The sequence below is a fragment of the Haliotis cracherodii genome, unplaced genomic scaffold (genome assembly GCF_022045235.1).
Source record: "Haliotis cracherodii isolate W230 unplaced genomic scaffold, xgHalCrac1.p SCAF_1, whole genome shotgun sequence".
Taxonomy (NCBI): domain Eukaryota; kingdom Metazoa; phylum Mollusca; class Gastropoda; order Lepetellida; family Haliotidae; genus Haliotis; species Haliotis cracherodii.
In genome coordinates, this window is record NW_027266264.1 from 8,881,755 (window position 1) to 8,893,130 (window position 11,376).

General features: G+C 37.6%; 1 protein-coding gene across 1 annotated transcript; it reads left to right on the top strand.

Annotated features, from left to right (window-relative positions):
* Positions 1-7,479: 7,479 nt before the first annotated feature.
* On the top strand, positions 7,480-9,041 carry LOC139459388 (forkhead box protein B1-like). Its single transcript, XM_071240845.1, has one exon. It carries the CDS (start codon positions 7,715-7,717, stop codon positions 8,663-8,665), a length of 951 nt encoding a protein of 316 aa, XP_071096946.1. The 5' UTR covers positions 7,480-7,714; the 3' UTR covers positions 8,666-9,041.
* Positions 9,042-11,376: the final 2,335 nt, after the last annotated feature.

Sequence of the window (11,376 nt, forward strand, 5' to 3'; positions counted from 1 at the left end):
ACGATGATTATCATATTTAGACTGAGTGCATCTTTGTTCACACATAGGTTAATATTTGTGAAATACATTTTCACAATTTTTAATGAATTCCTTATTCCAGGTTTTTTTTAAATAATGAAAACATGAGTTAAAATATGCAGGGCCGTTTCAGATATGCACGGACGCGTTTTCGCTTTAATGATATGCACATCCGCGGCTTCAAACCCTGTCTTCAATTAGATGCCATTGATTTGTAGGTATTGTCGGGATGTCGGGCTTTCTTCAACAGTACGTGCAAGTCGTGTCAATATTATGTTGCCCATTAGTCGACATGCTGTAGTTCTTTCGTAGAATACGTTGACACCTAATGTTGTAAGTAATTTGTTCGAACATTGTCGACTCTTTTAAATATGTAAATTCAGAGTACAGTGAAACAAAACTGCCGGGCCAAAAAGAGTTTACAGTTAAAAAATGAATTTAATAAAAAAAATTAAAAACGTTAACAAAACACAACTAGGCTGACAACAGTCGCCTAACATTGCAAACGTAAGGTCCAAAATACAATTACACCATCGAATAACCATGTCTTGTTTACAGTATTTTTATCCACCGCCAAAATACTTTCTTTTGCCCTGATGTTTATGTTTAAACAAAGCAATCTTATTCTCTGATTAGCCCGAAACAAACATGTCTGCGCGTCTCAAATTGTGAGAATAGTCCTTATGACCCTGCGTATTACAAATCAGTGAGTGAGTGAGTGAGTTTGGTTTAACGCCGCTTTTAACAATATTCCAGTTATATCGCGGCGTGTCAGCTTAATATGGGAGGAAAGCCCGAAGGGATGCACAAATCAGTGGGATCTTTGTTCATACCATTTCCTTCAAAGGGTTGTTTATAGTCCAGTTAAAAGATGCATAGTTGTGTTTCAGTTCATCTTATAACGGTATATTTCGTTAACCAATATACTTGTTTCAACGTAGAGATAGGTTACCCATACATACAACCGCACTTGAACTTGGAACCGAACGCGCAGCGCTTCATTATTTCAAAAATGTATATCATTATTTCAAAAATGTATATCATTATTTAAAGATGCTTACTGGCAATTATTGAAGAAGTAATACATTTCTAAATGTATTAGCTTCCGCGGTGATGCGGTCGTCAGAGGTGGTTATAGTGATTTGAAACCTCTGATAACTGTTTAATAACGTAACTCTAGCTCTAACCATTTTAAATACACATTCGTGACCGACTCGTGTTATTTCGGGACAAGCCGAATAGCGACTCGTGCCCCTCTCATGGCCATATATGCGACCGGGTTCCGTCTTAGCGCAAACGGGCATACCTAAATGTCAACTCGTTGCGTAATGGTTCACATATTATTTCCCCATATATTATATATATTTCCGATGCAATTTAAAGCCTATTGGGACGTGCGGAATTATACAGTATGATTGAACACATTTAACTGTGTCTTGGGTATATTTGTAGATGCAAGACATATGTAAAATCAAAAAATATTTCTGAGGGATTCTTTGACGAAGAACTTAAAATTATACGCGCATTCTGATTGGTTTGTCGTATTTTCGCACGTATCATTCATCGACAGGGGACGAGTCTTCTTTCAGGTTACGGAAAGGGGCGAATGGTGACGAATGTTTAAATACAGTGACATTTTGACTCGACCAAATATATAGTTTTCTTTGGACAGAGGGTCATTAGGAGATAACTTAGTGAGTTGACTAACTACACCCGCTTTGAACAGTATTTCGATTATATCACGCCGTGTCAGCTTAATGTGGGAGTAACGCCATTTAGGCGGTAGCCACTGTCCACGTAGGTTAAATAAAAACGAGAAAACCAATTTTATAGTCATAAGAAATATCAACCCAAAGCGATGTCCATTGTACGATTCCGACTATATCGTAAGCATGATTGTGTTTGTGAATATTCCACTATCAAATAGTGACCTCTTCCGTGGTCTAGTGGTAGAGCGTCCGTCCCGAGAGCGGGAGGTCTGGGGTTCGATCCCCGGCTGCGTCATACCAAAAGACTTTAAAAGATTGTACTTGTTGTTACGCTGTTTGGCGCTCGGCATTAAGGGGCTGAAACAAGGACTTGTCGGCTCCGAGTCAGTACACTGTGTTTGAGTGGTGCAACGGCGGCATGGTAGCAGCCACACACACACACACACACACACACACACGACAGTATTGACGGATCAGGGACCACAATAAGGGGAAATCTGGTATTCGAAGCTATAACCAGCAGATCCTGGCACGGCAAAGGGGTAACACCCAGAGAAGCGAATACCGGTGCTTTGCGAAGGACTATAGGTGGTTCATAGTTCTTTTTGTAATGATTTTGTTTTGTTTAACGCCACACTCAGCAATATTCCAGCCATAGGTCGGCGGCCTGTAAATAATCGAGACATACAAGACCGTGATCGATAGCATGAACAACGGCACACGTCGTCGGGGTATAATGAAACGGTATCAACCCAGTCACCGAGCCTGACTGCCAAATTTATTTAGTTGCCTCTGACGAAAAGCTTAACTTGTTGGGGACCTATCCTAACCCGTGGTTTCCGAGTCGACAATAGTACATTTGCATCCAATTCAGACCCGTAAAGATCCGGTTAGAGTAGGTCTTCACCAACCCATGCTTGTCGTAAGATTCGACTAACGGGATCGGGTGGGCAGGCTCGCTGACTTGGTTGATGCATGTCATCGTATCCCAATTGCGTAGATCGATACACATGACGTCAATAACTGCATTGTCTGGTCCAGACTGGATTATTTATATTGCTGGAATATTGCTGCGTGGGGTACACAACAAACAAACAAACAAACAAACAACAGCATAAATTCAGCGGGACAGGTGTCGGTGAAAAGTCTGCCTGTCCGACTGCACCACCCAGTTTAATGCTTCTCCTTAACAGTTCTCTTGAATACAGGTTCCTCCTTATTTAACGATTTGGCATATGTGTATTTACTACAGATGTTTCTGTTTCATGTTATTTTTACATTTTGGTTGAAAAAAATCACATGAGTAAAAGAGCAGTTTGTGAGAGTTATATGCAAAGTATTACATTTTATGATTACGTCCAGTTAAGATGTTTTATAAACTAGTTACCATGGAACACGAACTCTCCACTCAATGAGTTGGTTGTGTTGGGAGAGAGGTGGTTTTATTCTAACGAAAAATAATTTCATTATTTTTATGTTCTTATGATTGCCCACCAGACATGTATTACGTGAATCATATATTACGTGTAATACATTCTTGACACACATGCACGCACGCACATACGCACGCGCGCACTCATTCCATAACTATTATATATTACGTATAATGCATTCTTCACATACGCGCACACGCACAGACACATACACGCACGCATGCATGCACACACTCCATAACTATCATATATTACATTAACATATTCTTCACACACACGCGCACTCGCGCACACGCACGCACACACACACACACACACATACACACACATTCGATAACTATCATATATTACGTGAAATGCGTTCTACACACACACACGTACGCACGCACGCACGCACGCACGCACGCACGCACCCACGCACCCACGCACCCACGCGCGCACACACCTTCATTCCATAACCATCCTAACTATATACATTGTACCATTTACAAGTTAATCCATATAAATCAGAGTAAGGAATCTGACAACATTCATCTGCTGTCTACCTTCTTCATCTAAGGGATTTTTTTTTCCTTTCCGAATTTCTTTCCGTGCCCTAACAACTCCATTAATATAAATTATATTATTATTTTAGGCAGTGAGAACACTGTTATTGTGTCTAGACAGATTAGACGGTTTCCGAGTGTTGTGCTGTTGGAATCAAGTCTCCGCTGATCCGTGTAACTAGCTTTAATGCCGTACGATTAATTCTCACATTGGTAACAACTATTCGTCAGAAACATAAACTCCGAATGGTAATGTATTTTGACAGCAGGAAATGCCCATTTAGCCTCCAACACATTATAATTAATGTGTTCCCTTGACAAATGTAACACCATTGGCAAAAGCGACTATCTTTTTCTCTCGGGCCAAAACAATGCTTGGTTAGGTTGCATTATCCTCCTAATTTGACGGGAAATCTTCTGAATGGGGAACCAGCGTTACGCAGGCCGAGGGGATAGAGACTCAGGAAACGTCCATTTGACAACATGTAATTAGACGCACACCGGTCCTACGGCGCTTACTTAGCTGGGCGCGATAATTATCAAATATTAGCATAATTTGTTAATTTCTTTGAAAAGAAGATGTAAAGAATTTGTCACTTTGGCGTGTCAGTGACACGATGATTTTGCCATTTCGCCATCTTGCTATTCAGACTTAATGAGTACAGTACAAATATTGGCTGCTAAATCTGATTCTATTTGTGTAAACTTTGAATTTATTTTTCTATCATGAACATGGGAACAATTTCTGATATGATGAAGGTTATATTTTTTAATAAAAATAAAAGGATGTTTTTTAAGTTGATAAGTTGATAAGCATAATATATGCACGACATTATTTGTTTTTTACGCCAACATTATCTTGATACGATCAAAATTATATATCCATGTCTGAATAGGAACTGCTTACTACATTAACCATCTTCATAAACATTATTGATGGACATATACTATGAAATACTCATAATAGTCCCATATGTCTTTTTGTTCACTATTTATTCACATTATTTCCGAAATTAAAATGTTCACTCGGCTTCATGAAAACGGCTTCATGAAGATATTAAACATGCGTTCAAATTAAATATTAGTGAACTGACGGGTTGCGATATTAGAATATTGGTTGGTTTGTTTAATTCTGTAGCGATATATAGCATGTAGTTTTCAACAAATAAATTGTAAATCCACATGATTGAACATGCAACGACTCACTTAACCGAGTCTAATGCATAATTCAATCCAACTTGATATAATTTGTAAATTTTATTAATTTAAAGCAAAACATAATTATGATTTTGGCAATAGGCACGTGCAACTGGGCTAATTTGAAATACATATGTTTGGTTTCGTTTGAACCCAGCCGAAACACGCAGCCGTACAACGAAGCCGTTACATTGATTACAATAGCCACCGTGTACTGTAATGGTGTCTGAGAAAAATACCGTTTCAAAGTTTTCAGTTATAAGTGGTGAACTTTAAATTATGTATAGACATATGAGACTTGGTTATATCAAATTATTATTGTAAGTGTGTTTTCATCTTAAATATATTGATATTAATATAGACATCTATAGACTGTAAAGTGAATACAGCTGTATATCAATCACGTGTAAACAAACACATGATGAATATTAATCGAACGTTTAACATCAACAAAAATCAATCGTTCATAACATTTATATAAGAACCTAAATCATAAGAATTTCATTTGGTGGATGAGCTGCATTTTAATACTCTAAGATTACCACTTTTATATATAATCTCTACACAGTACTATACCAATTATCCCCAACATATCGACTGTGGTGACATCCCTTAATGGTATTCCCTTCCATTTTCAACAAAACAACTAAACTTCCACATTTTCAAACATTGCTTCCATTTGTAATTCGTGTTTTTCTGTTTCAATATGTTTATCTGCGTCGTCCGTTTCCTCAATTATCACAGATAAACTGTTTAATAGTTGAAGGGTATTTATGTAGTATATCCATTGTACCCCAAACACTTGTGAGATATTCTATACCCTCAAGAAAATGTCTTCATACCAGTACCCAAAAGACCCTGAGGGTGAATAGCGATACTGTTCTCAAATCCACACTATTCACCTTTACAAATGACAGCAGTTAAGCTGTCGACACACACTTGAATGCTCATTGTCAGAGTCTATAGTGTATGTATTAAACGTTCTGTGAGGCAAAGGATAGTTTGGTGGATGATGTTTTTACGACAAAAAATGTGTATGGATAGTTTACAAGGACGCCAAAAGGCTAAGAATGTTGTTTAACTGGAAAATGTAATTCATAACATTGCACTTGTATATGGTTAATACAGCTGCTGTTTATTATGTATTTCGGAGGCGATTAATATGTGTTTACTTATACCACATTCAATTTCACGATATTGTTGAAAACAAAGTGTAAAATCAAAATTGTAAAGTCAAAACAATAAAACAACACGTAGTGTTTTAATTCGATTTTTTACGAATTATATTAACCTTAAATTGATTAGAATTACATAAATATACGTAAATAATGTTCAGAGAAACTTATTTTTTTAAATTGTTTCATAAATATTAAAAAAAATATTTGATCGTGTATAATAGTAGACAGAATAGTATGCATATCAGGTTCCTCGATAATGCTACAATGATAGTGAACTGTGGCAAAAAGGTATAAAATGATATACGATCCTTAGCATTATAAATATTCAAAATATCTAGGGGATTTTTATGAGAGATTTTAAAGCATACACGATTTTCACTATTGTTACATGGTTAACAACATAGATTACTGAATTTAAAGTCTTCAAAAAGATATGTTTGTTGTTTTTTCTCATCCTTCAATTCAATCAAATATAAAATATGTTTGTCTTAGTCTTTTTTGCTTTCTGTGTATTTCTATCAGTTCCCATGCTCAAGTGATTTGGTTTGACATTTATTATCAGTGAACAAGTCCACTAATCACCTTGTATGCACAGGAGCATGTAGAGTCTTAAGAAATAATTCCCATCAGAGATCAAACGCGCTGTAGTGTTAGACGTCATTGTTAGGGTATCATCGTGTTATGATGTATGTATCTTGTAAATCGTCTTATTTCTCGCTTTACCAGCAAAACAAAGTACTCAATCAGTCTGCTAGCACCAGGACCTCAAATATTGACCGAGCGTTAACAAAGACACATTCTGGTCAATCCAAATAGCTGGACAGTGGTCATTTGAGCGAACAAGATCTCTCACAGGTAGCAAGAAAATTGCGCCCCATGGTTTTATTGGACAACAACGAAATTGACCGTTGTTGATCCACTGTAAGACGACGAGTCCTGGACGAACAATACTGACAAAATAAACACGATTGTGATTTGGTTATTTTTATCTGACTAGCCAATATAACTTAACTTGTAACTTACGCAAGACGCTATACTGGTCTACAGTGAAACCGTGATGATTGGCGTAATATATCGTAATGTTATTGTCCCCGAGTAGAAATAACAGCATCGCTGTGACTCCTCCCGTTGTGATACCCAATTTCGTGTAAATGAATTAATGCCCTCTAACCGAAGGCTGGAATTTGAAAAGCATGGGTTTAGTTTATGGTATCCTCTTCCCACTGACAAATAAAAATATTTGTTGAAAGACGAGCTAGCTCCGCCTCTGGAGTGATTGACGTGTAAAGGTGTGATCCCACGCTTGTGATTGGTCGTCGCGCCCAGAGGGGTGGGGCTTACATAGCCCGAGGTATTGATGGCTGGAGATGTTTGCAATTTATGTCAGACTGAAGCTAAAATGGAATACTTGGAGAAAAATTAGTGGAGAAATTTCATTGAAATACCCCGACTGACTCGTGTCAGCATCTACAGTTTGGTATCGGTGTTCGGCAAGAGATGTGGTCCTCGCGTGCTTGCTATAACTGATTCTGTTGACAGGGAGCCATCAAGAAGACGCTCGTGCACCTGAAGACGAAAGTGTCAACTGTATGTCTGTGATTTTTTAAAGAGTGTAATCAAGTCGAGTGAGCACCATGCCCCGACCAGGCAGGAACAGCTATGATGAACAGAAGCCTCCCTACTCCTATATCGCCCTTACAGCTATGGCCATACAGAGCTCCGGCGAAAAAATGCTGCCTCTTAGTGATATCTACAAATTCATAATGGACAATTTCCCGTTTTATAGAAAGAACACTCAACGGTGGCAGAATTCTCTACGACACAACCTGTCTTTCAATGATTGCTTTATCAAGATCCCCCGCCGACCCGACCGCCCAGGCAAGGGAAGTTACTGGGCTCTCCATCCTAGTTGTGGGGATATGTTTGAAAACGGGAGTTTTTTAAGAAGAAGGAAACGGTTTAAACTCATGGGCAAACCGTTTTCAGCATCGACTGCGGAATCTATCAAAGCCGGGCTAGACACGGCAGCTTACCTTCAAGAACAGGCAAGGATCCGCCTCCACCAGTTGGCCCCGGGGTCGAGATTTCAACCCTATGGAATCACCCCACACACCCAGCCACACAAACAGTCTTTTAGGATTGAGAATATCATCGCACCTGAGTACAAAAGTTCGTCGTTGTTGCCGCAGTCGATTTTCCCACCCCCATTGCCGGCGTTTGCAAGTCAGTTTTCCTCTCTACCCCCCTCAAGTCTCATCACCCCCTACACGGGTGGGGATCTACCCGTGTCTCTCGCTGGAACATTCTCTTCCCTGTCCTCAAGTTTAGCGGCGAGGTACGGAAGTTTAGCAACAGACTATCAACTCCTAAAAGCCGCGAGTCATGACTTTACTGTTCCGATCAAACCCTCACCTATCAACGCTTTGGCTCTTACTGGACATCCCGCCCCCCACCCGTCGATACATGTTCCAGTTTCGGGGGTGACCCTCTCTCCCCCCGCTTCAATCTCTAGTGTGGACAGTGTTTTACCCACCCGGGTAGCCATACCCCCTTCAACTGTGTTATCATCCGGCCCCGAGAGCTGATGAAATATCTTGTCAACGAACTGGATCCAGTGCTATAGAAAGGCTGTGAATACCAGCCACTTGGCTAGTTTCAAACTCGCCATTTTGTGTTAGTAACAAAGGACTCAAGTATGGTTATTGAAGGCCAAGACTGACGCCATGTGGCAATGGTCGTATTTTGAGGTAAGACAGTGGCTTGTCTAACGTCTCTACCGACAAATAAACACTTAAAATGTTTCCTAGGTAACCACATGCGCAGAATTTCTGTCAGAAGTGATGCACTGGACAGTGTTGTTTAGGAGTAATTATTTTTTATTTGAATTTTGTAAACTGATGTTGTGGCAGTTTATAAAAAAAACGCATTTATGTTGGCAGTTTGAATATGCACAAATTGTCGTCGTTGCATTTATCTACATGATAAAATTATGAATTAAATGTATTATCAGAAATCACATAAGTGTACATGTCTTCTTTTTTTCATTTCATAATAGACTTTTATGCAAACATTTTACAAGGAAAATGGGCCCCACTTGAGGATCACCTGCCGTTGAAATGAATCTGTCATTTTGCTGTCCTTAACATTTACAATTATATTTTTTCGCATTTAGAAAATATACCAAGCATCACAAAAAATAATAATTCATAAAAAAAACATATTTTGGTGAACACTTCTCAATATTTTGTATTATTATTGTATTTTTTAATCGCCATACTGTTTAAAAGTCTAAGAATTGGTATATATATTTTATTATAATGAAGTTTGGAAAACAAAGTGTATAGGACATCTAGTTACATTGTATATACATTTAAGTTTAATCATGTTATGGTATATTTTAAAAGGGAATTTACCATTAAAAAAGGAAGTCTGCATTATATTTTTAAAATGTTGTATAATTGTAATTTAACTGAAGCAATTTTTTCTGCTTTAATTAACCATTCTACTAAAATGTTAGGAATAGTGCCCGCACTGTCATAAAATAAACACACAGGAAACAGGATCTCAATATTTTTATACCCATTGTTGTCATTACTCAATAAGTTTGCTATGATTTTATCGATTGTATAATAATACAGAGTGCAAAAATCTATTAAAGAAACGGTAATATTAGTCAGGAAACTCGAAAAATATAAAATACAGAGCACAAGCGGGAGAAAATAATAACTCTATTTGTCCCTAATTCGCCAATTTCCTCTTTTGGCTGATCCAACAAAGCAAGATGGCGGCCCTTTTAAATTGGGTCGGTAATATTTTGATTTTGTCACCGGCTTTTACAAATCTGCGAAGAAGCTGGGTTTGCTCTCTCCCTCGGTCCTCATCTCTAACACACGTCTTTATTTTCCTCTGTTTGTTTAAGGTTGTAGGGGTGACGGACGGGAATCACTAGCACCGCCCGGGGGTCGGGAAACACGGCCTTGCTATCTCGGGTCAATATTTCTATTTAACCAAGAATTACTTTATTTGTCGTTACTGTTTACCCAAATTAGATACATGATGATATCAAGCGTTGACGGTCTGTAATGTCACATGGACTATTTGAGCAAATATTGTGAAAATTGATAGGGGAAAAGGCGGTAATGTGTAATTATATCAAGCATACGGCGCGCGGAAGACAGACAGCCAAATCGGCTATGGTTTTATTGCACTTCATGTAGCTGGTGAGTTTTCAACAAACTTGACTAATATGCCTGTTTCAACAAGCAGGCATGCTGAGCTCAAAGCGCTTCTATATTAGCAATTCAGGGTTTTACAAATTTATGGGACAATTTCTCGGATTTCTACTCTACCACTGACAGTTTAAAGGCATAATAAATGTCAGGTCCTAGCTTACGACGATTTGACATTTCTGACAAACGATAAGCTTCTTGTCGCATGTAAATTGTATTGAATTTCTTAAGGATATTTTAACATTAACACACCATGTATAAGAATTAAGCGTATTTGTAAAATTATTTACTCATAAAAGTATTAAATAAATTCTCAGGGAAGCGTAATATTTTTTATCGTTGTAAGTTTTAATAGCCAGAAGGAATTTGATTTCAGTTTTAAATCAGGACCTGTACGTATACCGCCATTAATATTTTTGTGTCCGGCTAGCATGGGGGTAAATTTCACATTTCTGATTTATATGAACAGATAACAAGTATTTCTTATGATATAATAATTATGATGATATATGTGTTCATACAATATAGTATTCATTGTTCATCTTATATGTACAACATATAATAAGAGTAGAATTTAATCTTTTAATTTTATTTTTTTTAAACATTAAGAAATAACTTTACAATGTTAATGTTAATTTGTATTATTTGGCAGAATCACTTATGTCATTTCAAGATTTATAGAACGTTCATGTCAGTTTACAGACAGCCGTGGCAGCTCGCGGCAGAATATACAGACGTTTATAACACTCCTCTAATTAACGATACAATGCATTTAAAAACTATTTCCCCTATACAAATTAAAAGATAACATGCATTTATGTATAAATATTTTAAATAAGTTAAATAAAATCTCCACTAGGATATTAACACCATAACCTAAGTAATGTATGTCAAGTGTCTTTTTAATGTATCTACTGATACAACCATGTTTGCCTGTGCTGTTCCACCGATGAAAAACTTAAATTAACTGCAGCCTCTTTTTTAACTGTATCAATACACTCCAAGACAGTCAGGAAAAACAACATTAGGCCATACACACCATATACAATTTGCTTTGATTTTAATAA